The sequence below is a fragment of the Pelmatolapia mariae genome, linkage group LG4 (genome assembly GCF_036321145.2).
Source record: "Pelmatolapia mariae isolate MD_Pm_ZW linkage group LG4, Pm_UMD_F_2, whole genome shotgun sequence".
NCBI classification, from domain to species: domain Eukaryota; kingdom Metazoa; phylum Chordata; class Actinopteri; order Cichliformes; family Cichlidae; genus Pelmatolapia; species Pelmatolapia mariae.
The window spans coordinates 8,417,501-8,434,562 of NC_086230.1; the positions used below are offsets into that span (position 1 = coordinate 8,417,501).

General features: G+C 40.2%; 2 protein-coding genes across 3 annotated transcripts in view; one reads left to right on the plus strand and one right to left on the minus strand.

Annotated features, from left to right (window-relative positions):
* LOC134625914 (choline transporter-like protein 2) overlaps positions 1-7,860 on the minus strand; it is a 24,773-nt gene extending 16,913 nt beyond the window's left edge. For both annotated transcript variants that reach the window (XM_063471284.1, XM_063471283.1), the window contains exons 1-4: positions 7,704-7,860; positions 543-591; positions 388-461; positions 211-295 (exon numbers count right to left, since the gene is read on the minus strand). In XM_063471284.1, coding sequence (XP_063327354.1) covers positions 211-295; positions 388-461; positions 543-591; positions 7,704-7,731 — 236 coding nt within the window. In that variant the 5' untranslated portion in view covers positions 7,732-7,860. The remainder of the gene's footprint in view (positions 1-210; positions 296-387; positions 462-542; positions 592-7,703) is intronic.
* A 2,690-nt stretch (positions 7,861-10,550) lies between these two features.
* gcdhb (glutaryl-CoA dehydrogenase b) lies at positions 10,551-15,999 on the plus strand. Its single transcript, XM_063470471.1, has 12 exons — positions 10,551-10,662; positions 10,887-11,002; positions 11,360-11,392; positions 11,504-11,644; positions 11,769-11,831; positions 12,225-12,395; positions 12,530-12,659; positions 13,782-13,998; positions 14,118-14,221; positions 14,349-14,474; positions 14,862-15,022; positions 15,244-15,999. The coding sequence occupies exons 2-12, from the start codon at positions 10,900-10,902 to the stop codon at positions 15,315-15,317; spliced, it is 1,323 nt and encodes a 440-aa protein (XP_063326541.1). The 5' UTR covers positions 10,551-10,662; positions 10,887-10,899; the 3' UTR covers positions 15,318-15,999.
* Positions 16,000-17,062: the final 1,063 nt, after the last annotated feature.

Consider the following 17,062-nt stretch of genomic DNA (forward strand, 5'->3'; position numbering starts at 1 on the left):
CATCTGTCGATCTCCCGCTCCCTTCTCCCATCACTCGTGAACAAGACCCCGAGATACTTAAACTCCTCCACTTGGGGCAGGAACTCATCCCCGGCCCGTAGTGGGCACTCCACCCTTTTCAAACTTTCAAAATACCCTAAAGATCACACTCAAATTAAGAAAAATAGTGCAGCAGAGACAGTTTTATCTATACTTTGGAAAGCAACTCACTCGAGTGGAGTGCCAGCCTGCCCACAGAACTGGCCTCGGCTGTCTGTGGGGTATATCACCTTTCTTGGGTCACCCTGGGACCAGGCTGGGTTAGAAAAGGAGGAAAAAAAGAGAGATATAAAGGTTATGAAACTTGCTTTCAGTTTGGATATTTGTGCTTCTGTGTCGTCTCCTTACCGAGTATTCCCACTGCAATGTAACCAAGTATGGCAATAATGAACAGAATGCAGCAAACAATGTCTGTGCAGCCCCTACAGTGGAGAGAGTTCAAATGGTTAACGGAGTCATCACAGCACAGTGTAACAGCCAGGGGTAAACCACATCTGTCTCACCTGTTCTGGATTGGGCCCCTGAAGCTCGGGTCATGCTTCCTGGGCTCACCTGCATGAAAGGGGAGAAGTGCATTGATCAATCAATGAGTTCTTAGCATTGTGGCAACTGAAAGCATGGCTTGCTGAGAGGTTTAACCCTTTAAAACCTGAACCATGAAATAACTGCCAAAAATCTTGAATTTTGACTTGAATAATGGAGTGTTTTTTGAACCTTTAGACAAAATATAAGAATATATCAAATTTTAATCTGCATACATGACTTTTAATTTGTATCACACTTGCTACATAAGCAATTTTATTGCAATTTAGTCATTAAAAATGTCATGTAATTTACATGATTTTTGAGGGTTAAAAAAAAAAAAAAAAAGTCACGCTGATGATTTCACACAAAACAAAAACCTCACAAAACACATGTGTCAAATACGATACGCTGGGCTTTAAAGGGTTAAGTAAACATCTTTACAATAGCTGCTCATTAATTTATGTTAAAACCAGAGCTGGATCAAGGCCATGGAGCAGTGCACCAGAGTCTTCCTCCCATTCTTGTCACAGATGACTTTCCCTGAAGGCCAGACACGCCCAGAAACTCATCAAATTCCTCCCTGCTGACTAACCAGGAGCTCTTGTAAAACTCATAATAAAGCAGGAGCAAACATCCCATGTGAAAAGCCACCAGCGGAGCTAGTATTGTTATTTTAATACACCTCTATGTCAAAACAAAGCTATCATGCTCATCAGTAGACAAACACATCTTCCCAGTTCATAAAATGAGCAAACTTTTGTCTAAATATGGTTAGATTACAACATGCTGTCTCTTATAATAAGGACTATGTTTTCTGTTCTTTCAGCTGAAGTTGCAGGTTCAAGCAAACACTTGAGCTTGCTGCAGGTTATCTGTCAGTAGTGTGTCTGCTATCTAAGCAAATTTCACTTTCCAGTTCCAGTCCAAATTCTCTAATGGTTAATCCACAAACTCTTTAATCCAAATTATACTTTTAAAGCTAAATTGTAACAAGAAGCACCCCAAACCTGACAGTGAGACTTGGTGCTTCAGTGGGGATATCCTGGCAAATCCTTCTATCTTACACTTAAAATAAGAAAGATTTACAAAAGCTCAATTGGAAAGTGTTTGCAGCGGTCTGGGCTCTTTTCCCAGACACTTCTATAGAACTGGAAATGTCTTTTGCAACCACAGTTTTAATGTAGCAGCACACTAGCTTCACATTTCATACCCATCGTTTATACTGTCTATGGTTTTCGGTGTAGCGGCTCAACTTTTGAGCTTTAACTCATCCTTTCAGCCAGCTCTCTTTCTTGTCTTACACTCACAAACAAAAGGCAGTTGGTCTTTTACAGCCAGGCATATCACCTTTCTATGAGATTACAAAGAACTATCTGCGAAACAGTGCTGAAGGAGGCAACGTCAACACTCTCACCTCCCATTGTTATGTTGCTGACCTGATCAGTGGGTCCATAGCTTTGCTTTGACTAAAGAGTTTTTAAAAAAAAAAAAAAAAAAAAAAAAAAAAGGTCAGCATTTCAGTGCAGTGAATAATCAGCCTGCGGTATAAAAACAACATTTGTCGAAGGAGGGCAGTTTGGCTCATGCTTAATGAAAACTTAAATGCTATTAGCTTGCATTGGGAGGGACTGTTTGCTGTTGCCATTACTGTGACAATTATGAGACAAAAAGACATCTCCACCAGCTTCAGGCCTACATCATAACAGTGCCCAGACATACAGATTAATAATGTGTAGCATATGGAGTCTTGAAGTATAGACAAACACAACAGCTGTGGTGACTCTGAAGTATGTGACTTATGAATGTGGTCAGTGGGGTTATGTTGCAACAAGCATTTACAGCCTTTTGAAGAAGTCACCACTTCCTGTTATAGTGAGCGTAGATGTTGTATTTCGTATGTGTTCTGGTATCTAACTTCTAACATATTTCAAACAGGTTTAGTTTTTAACTTTGTTCTGTTCTTTGGTATAAATACACAGATTAAGTCCAAGAAAGAGATCTGCACCTCTGGTGGTTATCTATATTCAACCTTGTACCAATAGTGCAGGAGAAAACACTGATAAGAGACTTGCGTGACCTCACACACCTGTATCGGTGTGCACACACATTCACTGCCGGCAGTGGCACACAAACATGCACAAACACACCCCTAGTCTCAAGGCTGCCGCTGATACTGTCGCTGCACTTTCAGGTGTGAGCACTTATGCACTATACAAGAAAGGTAAACAGCCAATCTAAAGATTACCCAGTGATCACCAGCGTGCCTTAGATTCATTTTTTTTTTTTAAAGAGTGGCTAGTTGAGGCAAAAGTAAAGATAAACAAGTCAGTACCGTTCTTTCCATAATATTCTCCACCCTCAGGCATGTTGAAATTCCTTCCTGGGCAAAAAAATTCTTTCTCCTTCTTTTCACAGCTTCTTTATCTGGTTCACTTCATCCACCTTTCCTATCTGCTGCCACAAATGACTGAATAAGGGGAGAAGCAAGTATGGTTTGGCAGGAAACCAGTTCAACCTGTTCCTGAATAGCCGCACAACAACCAATGCTCCACCCAACCTATTTCCCATCCCCACACACCTCTCTGTTTATCCCGAAAAAAACCCAGCCTCTTTCCAACCTGTGCTCCCCCTTGATCTCCCCCTACAGTACCTCCCCAGCACTTCCAAACATGACTTCTGTCGGCCTGCTTTTCCCCTCTTGTTTCCACGTAAAGTTGCAGGCAACTTTAACTCATCTACAGAGAGGCTGGAAGTAAAAGAACGTGTGGGTGTGTGAAAGAGTAGGAGGAGATTAAAGTTCATTTGTGTATGTGATCAGGAACATGCGTTTGCAGTAAACAGAGGAGGAGTTCTCCATCTGGGGGTGGTTTGCGTAAATGCTCTTGCTAATTGAATTCAGGTGTTTGGGATATTTATGGCTGCAAAATGGTCACCTGCAGCGACGTGACAGCTCACAAGCTTCTAAGCTTAAACACATCAGTATTGAGTAAAAACTAAAATAGTATATGTTTCCTTCCCATGGATCTACTGCACTGGGGGCAGAGTGAAACCCAATAAATCTTACAAGCTAGTGATTTTTTTTTTTTTTTTTTTTGTTCCCCACTTTCATTCTTGGTGCCTGTATGATTTTGGTCTCCACTTCTGTTTGTTCCGACAGCCAAAAGCAATCAGAGCGTGTTAAACGAACTCATCATTTTAACAAAGAGTCCACAGACAGACTAAATGCCACGAATGCTTTCCACGGACACTCAGAGAAACCAGAAAGTTTCCATCCAGTTTTTTCTTTTTTTTGGCTAATGTTACTGCACAAGGGAATTACCACTGCAAGCCTTTCCTGTACTTCTCTAAACAGCAGAAACGCGTTGCAATAACTGGCTCGGCGACACCGATCCAGCTCTTTTCCTTGGAAACTGATTTGAGGTATTAAAATCAAGTGTGATGGAACTGGTCGAACAGTCATGTGTAACTCATTAGAAATGACCTCCATCTGCAGACAGCTGCTACTACACGTGGGACGATGCAGTGAGGGAAATGAAGCGAGCACATTTTTTATTTGAAGTTTTAATCTGATAAATACTCTCCAGTGTGCTGCAAGACACACTAGCATTTACTGGAAGCATAAAAAAGTATAACATTTCCCACATGTAGAAGCGCTCTAACTTACTAATGAAAGGCCATGTTGGTTTTTAATGAACCTTCACAAAGAAGTTTACAGTCCAATCTGCATTATTGCTGTGACTGAAGCTAAATCTCATGTCTTCCATTGTTTCTTCTCAGCAGTATTTTTTTATTCAGGTGCAGCATTTACTCTTTAGTGTGTCCCGACATTCCTGAGCTTCCCTGTTTTATTTTCTTGATACCTTCCCACACATCCTGGAGTTACATGAAAGCTTCTCAGAGTGTTTTCTAAGGACATTCTGACCCTTTGCAGCACAAAACACACAGGTGGAGCTATATTTTTGTTTATCAGCTGACTGATATACTGGCTATTCATTTAGGACATTTCCTAAAATAAGATTTTACACTTTTATTCTTTAGAAACAATTCAGTTCTTTCAATTTTATTTATTATAGCACCAAATTAACCAGGCAACCCCCTATTAGAATGCACTTAGTAACAGTGGGAAGGAAAAACTCCCTTTTAACGGGTAAAAACCTACTGCAGAATCAGGCTCAGGTGTGACTCCATGCTGTAGTGCTTAACACATTTGCTAAGTAAGGCAAAGGTTGCTGGTTCAATTCCAGCTGGAGACAAAAATCTCTTTTAGGTTCCAACATAAAACCAAACACAGAACTGCCTGCTGTGGTAAAAATGTAGTTTGTAATGTAGTAAAAAGAAATGTAGCCCGACCAGAGACCACAGAAGGTGAATGATAGTTGGCCAATTGCCTGATTCCAGTGTGTATGCAGCTTTTGGCTTCAAATGTTCTACATCTGATGACATATGCTGATTTCAATATTGGAAACACTGCCCATCTTTAGAGTTGTTGTTTGGGGTTGCCACTTTCTCCCCACGTAGGTTCTCTTTGGGTACTCTCTCTGGTTAGATTCATTGGTAAATCTAAACTCCCTTTAGGTGTGAGTGCATATGGTTGTCTGTCTCTCTCTGTGTTAGCCCAGCGACAGACTGTCCAGGGTGTACCCTAGATCTTCCTCTATGGTGGCTAGGAAAGGCTCCAGCTGGCATAAAGTAAAAATAGATGAAATGTTAACAATAGCTTGACTTGCTCTCAGGCTGCATAAAACGTTACCAAGGGCTACCGCTGGTTGCACTAGCTTAAAATCCTGAAGCTAAAGGTTACAGCCCTTCCTGTCTGTGTCCCACATGTCTGTCAGTACAGAAAGAGGGTGTGGATAACTTCAGTCCAAGTTCAGATCTATTTCCGGTATTACAGAAAAAGCAACACAATGACCACACGCAAAAATGCAAGCAAGCTGTTGGATCCTTTGGGAAATGGTTGCAAAGATTTGGACTCCACTTTTGCAAGAGGAGGGTTTCTTTTGAAAATTGAAGTATTTTCAGACAGCAGCTAATCTTTAAGCTCATCAAAAATGAGCACTTGCACAACAACTTTAACTACATCTGATGAGCATATCAACTTCTATTCTCTGCTGTCAGATGCAAGGAAGAGATTTCTGCTACAGATATGATGCAAAGTGAAACCCAAACATTTAATTTCAACTTAGGCTTGTAACACCTATCTGGAAAATCATCATTATAAATACCACCAGCTGACGACAGTAAGACTCTATGAAGCTGTTTAAAATTTTGTTTATATGACATGAACACTCAAGCACAAATTGGCACAATGTCCTGTGATGATAATAACAGGAACTTTGAGTGAGATTAAGACGTGATCTACAAACACAGACACTGCCAGGGAGAATAAATACAAGACCATAGCTCAGTTTTTACCCAGTAACTCACTCTTAGTGCCTCACACTCTCGCAGTTCAAAGCAGCTGACAAAACCACAAACCTGTTAGCAGAGTCACATAACCCAGATTGGTCTGCAAGGGTATGATCAGTGGAAACAGAAGGCTGCAATAATAGATGTATTTCTATTTTGTTTTTGTTTTTTTGTCAATGCAGCACACGAAGTGAAATGAAAAGATAGTGAATGGATGAAATGTTTCCAAAAAAAATCTGAATGTAGTTTCAGCATAGTCTAACATGACATGACGGAGAGATCAGGGGGGCACGGAGATCAGGTTTCAAACTACACTACTAAATATGGCTTGTAATTACGCCTAACTTGCACCAGGGCGAGGCTGCATGGTTGTTTCAGGTCCTGTCATTGAGGTTTCTTCATATATTATAGCCTGAAATTACTCCAACGCATAAAACTGGTGGAGATCCTATAGTGTTCTGAATTTTCTGCCACATGGAACATTATGGTTATTGTTCTTTTCTTCTTCTTTTTTTAGTTGTTTCTTTTAGCTGGTATGAAGATTCACTGAAAGATATTAAAGAATTCGAGAGGCTGTAGGCATTCTTACTCACTTTCACAACTAACTACACTGAGCAAACTCACATTGTACAAAGAGGCATACATACATACACAGTATTCAATCTGTGGAAGGTAAATTGAATCAATTAGCCATCATGTGGCAAGCAAAGTGGGAAAGGGTGTGTCCAGGGAAGAGCAGGAGGAAAACACTAAGAACTGCAAGCAGAAGTATCTGGCTTCGCTTTTCATTCCTCCCTATGATCATGTTGATGATAACAGCATAAACTGCAAGCTGCATGTGAAGAGACTGGAAGTTTGTACAAAAGGCACATGTTATTGATCCAAAAACAGACTTTATGAAAAAAAAAAAAAAAAAACCCACCTCGCTGCATAACTTTTTGTTTGTTTGTTGTTTTTTGTTAGCTTAAATCACTCTTCGTTTCATAGAAAACCATTTCCCCTGTACTGATTTCACTGAGCAGAAAGCTGTACTACAATCACTATTATCTGCAAGAATAAAAACACATTTTCAACAGGTATTTTGGGATAAGTGGGGGCATAATTGCACCCACATTACCTGATTACGAACTACAACAGCCAAAACAGAGAAGCACTGATACTGTAGTTGGAGTCTGCGTTTGAAATGAAACTAAAGATAGCATGCCCAAAGCAGAATGAATGCACTCGGTGGACAAAATGAGACCCTCTTCACTTGTTTGAGGAATTTTTTAATAAGCTGTGCTCTATATGCATGCTGGGTTAGCTGAGCTGCCTGCCATAGCAGTCTGAGGAATGTGGCAGCAACTGGACAAGCACAACACAAACTGGGGCATTGTGCACCCTGACAATATATAGCAGCATACTTCAGGCATCCTGTGTTTTCACAACACAAACGCAGAACAGGGCTCCCGTGCCGTAACTGAAAACGTTGACTCAGAAGTAAAAGCTAGCTTACATTGCGTTAGTTTGTGACAATACACGGGTTCGACACTTCGCCAGAGAAAGTGCTAACTGGAAAAATTAAAAGTCGAGAATGAGGAAAGGTACTTTGCTAAGCAAAGCTGCTGGGACCATTGTGGACCTACTTTCGCCGCTCCAAAAACGCAATAAAACTTGGTTTTACATTAACCGCCGATAAGGACTTTGGACAAATGAAGTGAGCGTCTCCGTTTCAGGCTTTAAATATTTACCGTATTTTGATTTCTCTTCCAGTTCCATGATTATGGAATGTTTCTTCTGGACCAGAGATGCTCACATACGACCACTAAAGCGCATTTCCAGCCCTGACAGACGTCCGTGTGCTGCGCTTCCCTCAACTTGCTCGCTTTGTATAAGTCCGCTCCAAAATCTTGACCGTTCTGCCAACGTTTAAAGGGGGATTTCTCAGAGGAGAGCGCTGACCAATGAAAATCAGGGATGCTATGATGGACAGGATATTCAACCAATCAGATGCCGAAGGCGGGAGTTCATGTTCCCGGAGACTGGGTTAATTTCTGGTACCTTTAGTGATACAGGGCTTGTTCAGTCTATAACAATGCAGCAAATGCGGTTCATCTCAATATTTAACGAGGGCTTGATGATTTGTTTGGATATTATTACCAATTCACAGCGAAAAAATCATATTCATTGGACCAGAACGCAGCAAAGCATGACATAGCATAACTTTCATTGGCCGATGAAATCCAAGACAACATTAATTATAAAAAGCAATTTATTCATTCATAATTCAACTTACAGTCTTAACATTACCTATTCAGACTCTGCACTGTGTATGAGTCACGACAGCTCCCCTTGATCCAGAGAATGCACGAAGATCCATGACACAAATAAAAACCGGGTGTAAATTTACTTCAGGAAATCACTCAAGTATTTTGAGTGAAATACAGTTTAGCTATGGAAAGCAAAAGCGTTGTGGAAGGGGAATACCCTTACATGATATCATGAAACAATAACAATAACATTATCAAATGTACTGTGGCATAGGAAGAGACAAGGAAATGACAAGAGCTGTTTTAAGACAGATTTTTGAATTGGGCTATGTTGCTTCTTTTTAATAAGTCGGATTTCTTTATTGTTTGAGACTGTTACGTCCCTCTGCAGCCCCTAATCTCCTCAATGTTTTCAGCTGATGCTAATTGGCCACATCTAGTCAGGTGCGGATAAAAGCATACCTGAGGCAAGCTTCCAGGGAGCTCACTTGTCTTTGCCTTGGTGGCACCAGCCATTTTAGCCAACCTGCTATTCCATTTTAAGAAAAAAACCTCTTCTCACTAACACTCTGGTATTCATCTTTTTTTCTTTTTTTTTTTTTTTTTTATGTTGCGGCTTTTGAGCCGGGTCGTAACATAAGTGGGGGATTGTTTGGACATTTTTGTGGAGACTGAATATCAGTTTGTTTGACTTTTAAAGTGGGTGAGTGATGGTGTTCACTGTGATTGAGCAACATCCCTTTAGTAAGTATGTTTCAGCTGGGTGGCTGTGCTGCCCTTCCATCGAAGCACTTGTTTGTTGTTTTGCTTTGTTGTTTTAGTTTGTTTGGTGGTTATCCTGGGTGGGGGTACGCTTCAGAGTTTGGTAGGAGACTAAATCTCTGGTCTGCTGCCTGCTCTCGAGTTTGCGTTTAAAGTTGCCTCGAGCCTGGTACACCACTGAAGACTAGGTAGGTAAAGTTAGGGTTTTATTGTTTTTAGTGTCGTTCCCGGACGAGCCCCCACTTATGTTACAACCCGGCTCAAAAGCCGCAACATAAAAAAAAAAAAAAAAAAAAAAAAAAACCTCTTCTCACCTACACTCTGGTATTCATCATTTTTTTTTTTTTTTTTTTTTTTTTTTTTTTTTTTTTTTATATCTTATCTTAAAATGGCATAGCAGGTTGGCTAAAATGGCTGGTGTCACCAAGGCAAAGACAAGTGAGCTCCCTGGGAAGCTTGCCTCAGGTATGCTTTTATCCACACCTGCCTAAGTGTGGCCAATTAGCACCAGCTGAACACATTGAGATGATTAGGGGCTGCAGAGGGACGTAACAAAGACACTATGGATTCAAAAAAATATCTGAAGTATTACTGTATAACCTATAATAACTTTATTTATAAAACACTTTCAAACTAAGTGCTGAACAGCTATTTGAAGAGTAAAAAAAGATAAATAAATAAAAACAATAAAGAACATGCATATGCATTGACAATATGCATCATCATTGGCACTGATTTAAAAAAATCTGATAGAAACTAAGATGCTATCAAATAAAACGAACAATATTTAAGTGTAAATATGTGGTGTAACAGATCTTGTGACGTGAAATCAAAAGAGACATTTAAAGTGAATGTATCTTATTATTACTTGTGCAGTCTCACTACTGTGTTGTCCTCTTACCTCCAACCTATTTTGGCAGATAGTTGCCCCTCCCTGCCTGCTTCTGCTGGAAGTTTCTTTCTGTTAAAAGAAAGTTTTTCTTTCCCACTGTCACCAAGTGCTTGCTAATATTGTAGTTTCTTTACCTTATAAAGGGTGACTGTTGTTGTGATTTGGCATTATTCAAGTAAAACTGATTCGAATTGAAAGGAAATGTTATTAGGGAGCAGACAATTACTAAACTGCGCTATTTTAAAATTCATCAATTGAAAGTAAAATACATTTGTAAAAACAAAAAAAATCTAAATAAAATTGAAAAAAAAAAATGAACGAAAAACGAAATTATGATCTGGCGTCCACTTTCTGGAATTAGGGTGTTGACATGATATATAAGGATCTTTCCTTGTAGCGATCACGCTTTTATTTTGGGAAACGGGAGCACAAACTGCCACTCCCCCGCTAATGAGCCAATCAGAGTGCGCTACAGCTGCCGAAGAGTCATTTAAAGTCGGTCATTTTCAGTGATAATAAATGGCCACAAAAAAGCCGAGCGGTTGTAGTGTTACCTTTTTGGTCTCGGATATTATATGTGTAACCTTCATTAGAAAGATGACTGATTCTATGTGGGAATAGTGGAGTACTGTTCAGTCAGAGGCGTATGGTTGAGGCATTATGCCACACTTGTCACGGCCTTTGCGTGATGACGTAGACTGAATGTGTTTACGTCCAGTCATGTAAAAGTCATCCAGGGAACCTAAGAAGAGCTAGGTCGAGGATAAGTTGTTCCACTTGACGCAGGTAAAACTTCGTCTTACGGCTGTCATTGGGGTATTAACAGTTATTCTCAACACAGAATACATATTTATTTTATCTATTTGGAAATTAGCACATTAATTCCCAAGTTAGTGGTGAGCTAGCGCTGTTAGCTTTTAGCTACAGAAATTACCTAATGTAGCACTAGTTAGCCTGACTAGCCTAAGTGATAAAGAATCGTGCATCTTAATGGTCTTCTTATTTTCTAGACCCGTTTTCTTCATGGCATTGAGAAGCGCTGTGTGTCGTCTCTTAGTCAACCCTCACAGATGTGCTCTCATCACAGCTTCCAGAGCACAGGGAACTGCAGCACCTATCACACACGGTTAGTACTGTGAAATCCGCCACTGAGGTGTACGTGGTTTCCTCACCCACAGTGGCATCCTGCCATCAGTGTCGTTATGATCAGCATGATGTTCAGACTTATCATTTAAAGTTGACAGCCACAGGTAGAAATACAATGGTTTTAAATTTGAAGCTGCATTTGATACCGAAGTAAATATACCTTCAGTTCAGATAGTGTTCTTGAAATGCCACTTGCATTTCCATTTGCTGTTTTGATAGAAGGGGAAAAAAAACAATATTTTATCGTATATTAGGATATATTAAATAGTCACAAATGCTTAGTTCATAGTATTAATGTTTTTCTGTTGGGTTTTTTGTTGTTGTTGTTCCTTCACAGATGCAGAGAAGACAGAGCAGAAGCCTAAAGCACGTACGTGTTCACTTTTAAAAAATTCTGAATAACATTTGTAAATTGTACCTTTAACCCGGAACCATTTTTTTAGACTTTAAGTATTAAATTGGTTCTCTAAATGCCTGATAGCGAAGGTCCAGTTCGACTGGCGTGATGCCCTGGACCTGGAGGGTCAGTTAACTGAGGAGGAGATCATGATCAGAGATTCCTTCCGGACCTACTGTCAAGAGAAACTCATGCCTCGAATCCTGATGGCGAACAGAAACGAAGGTGAGAGAGGGCTTTTTATTTGCCCACATGTATATGCAACTAGATTGCTCATTTAGTGTTGTATTACACAAGTGTTGGCTACATAACTGCACATCATGTCTGGTTTTGTCATTTTTATCTCAAGTGTTCCACAGAGAAATCGTGTCAGAGATGGGAGAGATGGGTGTCCTGGGTCCAACTATTAAAGGTCAGTCCAGTCACATGTTGGTTTTAATGAAAAGCTGTAAACTCTCATCGTACTTCAGTTGCAAAACAGGCTTTTTTTTTTCTTTTCTTTTTTTGTACATTAATGACACAGCATGGACTGTGGACCTGTGCACACTGAAGTTGTGTGCAATGTTTGCTTTTGGGAAGTTTCAATAACAAACGTTTTAGCCTTTTACACTTTTTTCCTCTTTTTATATAATACTTAACATTATTTTTTGTATGTATAAAAAGTGTTTGGAAAGAGAGTTACTGGATTTTGCTTTCTTTCCAAGCTCTTTAAGCTTCCATGACCTGGATGACTGAGAATCTACACAGATATGTTCTCATTTTATGCACTGTCTCTGCTGCTCTTCTTCCTGTGTTGAATGCTAAGGTTACGGCTGTGCTGGGACAAGCTACGTAGCCTATGGTTTGATTGCCAGAGAAGTAGAGAGAGTGGACAGCGGCTATCGTTCAGCCATGAGCGTGCAGTCATCTCTGGTGATGCACCCCATTAATGCCTATGGAACAGAAGAGCAGAAACAAAAGTACCTCCCCAAGTTGGGTAAGAAGGGAAAACCGTAAAAATACTTTATCAACCATAACTGAGATATTGCACTTTAACTGTGAAACTCCAATGCAGACTTCATGAGCTCTCAGGTATACGTGTTACTGAGTGTGTGATCCCCTCTGCCCCAGCTCGTGGAGAGATCCTGGGTTGCTTTGGGCTGACGGAGCCTAACCATGGGAGTGACCCCGGAGGCATGGAAACCAGAGCCAAATACAATCCATCCAGTCGCACCTACACTCTGACTGGCTCCAAGACATGGTAAGCAGTGTCACAGTCCATCTAGGACACATCTAACCACTCAGCAGCCATATTAATAATACGTTTGGCAGTTATTTTGGGTTAACAAGCCCACACCACATATTTAAATTACTGGAAAAAGTGTGCAGTTTTGTGGTTCCCACATAGAAATCACTGGTAGAATTGTATACAAACTACTGAAAAGTTGTTTGGTGGTAACTTTGACCCAAAATATGGTTTAAAAGTATTTTCCAAAACCGACATTACTTGTTCGACATGTGCATAATTTACAGTATTACTTAGTTTTATTCAGTCAGGGCTCACACGATCAAGCGCTCTGACTCATCCCACAAGAACACCGAATAAATGCAGTGCAGATTCTCAACCATGTGCACGTGTTTGCTGGCCTGGCTGCAAGAAAGCAGATGATTGACCCTTTGACAGGAGGGCTTGAAGGATTAATAATGTGTTTGGAAGTTATTTTGAGAGATGCACCCCATTAATGCCTATGTGTCCATCTTTGCCTTATCATGTTTTTCTAAGAAGTGTAAATATATGACATGTTGATTGTATTCATAATATTCTGAATGTTTTCTCTGTAAATTGCAAAGTATAAACAGACTTGACTTGTTTGTTCTTTTGGTACAATCGGTTTTAACCGCGTGCGTGCGGGCGGGTTTGTTTTTTGATCTTCTTTCACTTCTTGTAACCGCTAAGAATTTTCCTGCTTAGTGTGTTGTGTCATTAGATGTCCACACGGGGGAGCTCTTCACAGCTAAAACAGTAACAGTGTAGTGTATAATACTAAAGTTTACTAGGGTCATTTTTATTGTTTTCAGGGCCATACCTATCCTATCTTTGTTCAGCACTTAAATTAAAATTTAATTCTGTAAAGCTTTATGTGCAATTTATATCTTGTAACACAATAAATTTACACCCCCCCCCCCCCCCCCCCCCCCAAAAAAAAGAAAAAAAAAAATCATGACATTTTTTTGTAATTGGGCAAAACTGGTTGATTTCGTATGGCAAGAACCATCCACAAAGCTACAGTATGATACTATAAAATACAGGTGTTCTGTGTGCTTTATTAAAAAAAAAAAAGTTCTCATGTGTCTTGATGATGTTTCATTTGCTTTCTTTCAGGATCACCAACTCCCCAGTGGCAGATATAGCCGTAGTCTGGGCCAAATGCGACGACGGGAAGGTTCGCGGCTTTATTTTGGAGCGTGGCATGAAGGGCCTCTCGACACCAAAGATCGAAGGGAAGTTCTCCTTGAGAGCCTCGGCCACCGGGATGATCCTCATGGACGAGGTGGAGGTTCCTGAGGAGAATCTGCTGCCTAAAGCATCCGGCCTGGGGGTGGGTATAGTAGCATGTTTAGAAAATGTTATTTCATCCCTTTGTTTTATTCGATCCCTAACTTATTATTTATTAATTGAATAGTTTCTGTCACTCATGACTACTGTTTGTTGTTGTAGGGTCCCTTTGGCTGCTTGAATAACGCCCGTTACGGCATTGCATGGGGTGCTCTGGGTGCTGCAGAGTTCTGTTTCCATGCAGCTCGTCAGTACACGCTCGACAGGTCAGACGAACAAATGACATTTTTTTTAATCCACGTTTTTAAACTCTATTTAATTTACTTATCTTAATGTAGTGTATTAATTATTCATAATAACATTGTTTGTTTTTGGTTTTTTATTCCACAACAGAATCCAATTTGGAGTACCATTGGCAAGAAATCAGCTGATGCAGAAGAAAATGGCTGACATGCTGACAGAAATCGCCATCGGCCTGCAGTCCTGTCTGCAGCTGGGCAGACTTATTGATGAGAAGAAGTAAAAGCACCTCTATCCTCTAACTAAAGGCCATTAGATGGGATGCGGCAGACTCTTAGCACCTCTTCCCATCCTTCAAACCAAATAGTCGCTGTGGTCTCTTTCTGTCAGGGTGACGAGGGGAAAAAAATCCCTCAGTACGTCTCAGAAGTGTCGTGAGTCAATAAAGGGTTGAAAGCTAAAAGAGTAGAGCCTGAATGTCATCGAAATGATAAATATTTGATTACCTAAGTTTCAGTCTCATTTTGGGTGTCTGTAGCGTAGTCATATGAAGGTATTGGGCACAGTAAAAAGACACAAACACAGAAATGATCTTTAGCTCTTCCTGCTAAAGACTCACACTTCATTGAAAAACAATGCTTAACAAATCTGGTGCTTCCTTAACAGAGCGTCTCCAGAGATGATATCCATGCTGAAAAGGAACAGCTGTGGTAAAGCCCTGGACATCGCCAGGCAGGCCAGAGACATGCTGGGAGGAAACGGGATAGCCGACGAGTATCACATCATCCGCCATGTCATGAACCTGGAGGCTGTCAACACCTATGAAGGTGAGGGCTTGTTTGACAGTCTGAATATGTGTGTTTAAGTGCGCTACGAGGTTTGGTTATGACTGAGCAGATTATGCAAAAAAAAAATAAAAAAAGTCCATTTTAACTAAATTGCTTCATCACTAAGTGAGTCGTTTTGTAAGAGCGCATTAATCCCCAGCAGCATCCATCTGTGTCCCCACCTCCACATGAGTAAACCCCTGTGTTGTCTCCTCCTCCAGGTACCCATGACATCCATGCCCTGATCCTGGGCAGGGCCATCACTGGATTGCAGTCCTTCACTGTGGGCAAATAGTTCTTCTGTTTTCCCAAAACAACAAGACAGCTGTCAGAAATGCAAGTCGCATCAAAACCGTTAAAAGTCACGAGCAGGCTTCAGATCCCTTATGGAAGTAATTGATTGTAAAAAGCATACGTGAGTGCGTTATTTAGGGAAAAATGTGTCATGTTTTGAACATGTCAGTCAAGGTTTGGACTCTTGTAGCGCGTAATTGCCTCAGAAGAGATTCTTTTACACCCTAAAGAACAATTTTTACAACAGGAAGCGACTTTATTGATTGTTTACTGAAAAAACACATATTTTGAATAATTCCAAATAAGGTCAAGATCCGGAATCGCTGGCGTTATGTTGCATTAAAAAGATAAAACTGTCGTTCTGAAGCTACAAATCATAAATGCCTGTTTTGCTGGTGAAGTGTCATGCATTTGAAATGTTGAATTGGTGTGTCAGACACAGTATACTGTGATTACTTGTAGCACTTTACAGGATCTAACACTAATGGATCGTAACTTTGCATGATTTGCGAGAGGTCAGAGTTGTTGATCAGCGCTCAAATAAACGTTAAAAAAAACAAATGTCTGTACAGGAAGTGACGTTCAGGTTGGATGAGACCGGCTACATCTTTTTGCCCTGCTTTCATTTTCTGTATGGTGACAACTTCATGACTTTTTATCTAAATAAAAGCAGAAAAATATGAGGCATTGTTATATTTGTAAATGATTAAGAGACAACATACAAGACTTCATAAAGTGTGAAAATAATTTGTGTGTCTGACAGGAAATAAAAGTTGTTCAGCTTAAGCTGACTTTAGGATTCTTTCTTCTGCCCACGAGGAGCTTAATGCCACCTCTCAAATCCTAGCTGTCTTTTCCTTTTCGTCATCTAAATGAATGTTGCTGCCCTATTCGGGTTGGGTGCGGATTTCACTGATAATCCTCGTCTCACTTTGTTGTAGTTTAATCTTTCTCAGATGACACAGCACATGTGGAGTCAGAAAAATGTGTGGAGCAGATCTTTGCACCCGTGTGACTCAAATATGTCGGGACTCCTAGCCTGATCCTGTTTTTCAGTGAGCAGAAATGCAACGTAAAATTCACTTGAGCTCACTGATTTCAACTCTATGTGAAAAAACTGAAAGGGTTTATTATAAGCTTAAAGGTTGTTTTAATCAGCTTTTGATTTCATGTTTTTGTATGGCGACTTGCTGCAGTTATCAGGGTTAGTGGCTGTCAGTGTCTGGGTCTGGCCTGTGCAAGTGGGGTTTACATTGACATAGACGCTTCCCTTAGGCAGTGTTATTAGAAGGCATAGAATACATTTTCATTGCTATGCAGGTTTATCTATCAGTGAAGCCAGGTGATACACAGCAAATGATCAAACTGCAGGAATGTCTTAAAGACATAAAAATCTTTTTCTGCTTCTAAATTCAGATAAAACAGGCTATTGTAATTAACCCTAAAAATGGAGCTGGATGTAACTTCCGGATGGACTTCATACCAAAACAACAAACAAAGGGAAACTATCTGAAATATTTATCAAACTTACCTCATCAAAGTAAGCAAACCTAATTGCAATAATTTACCTGCCTAACTAAGATAAACAAGTGAAAACTATAATCAGATAACAAGACTTACATGATAAACAACACCTCATGGCATCAGTCGTAACAATGTTAAACAAATATGTAGGACTGTTTGCTGATGCTGAAAAACTAATTATTGCATTTATCACTTCAAGGCTGGACTAGTGTACTTCATTTT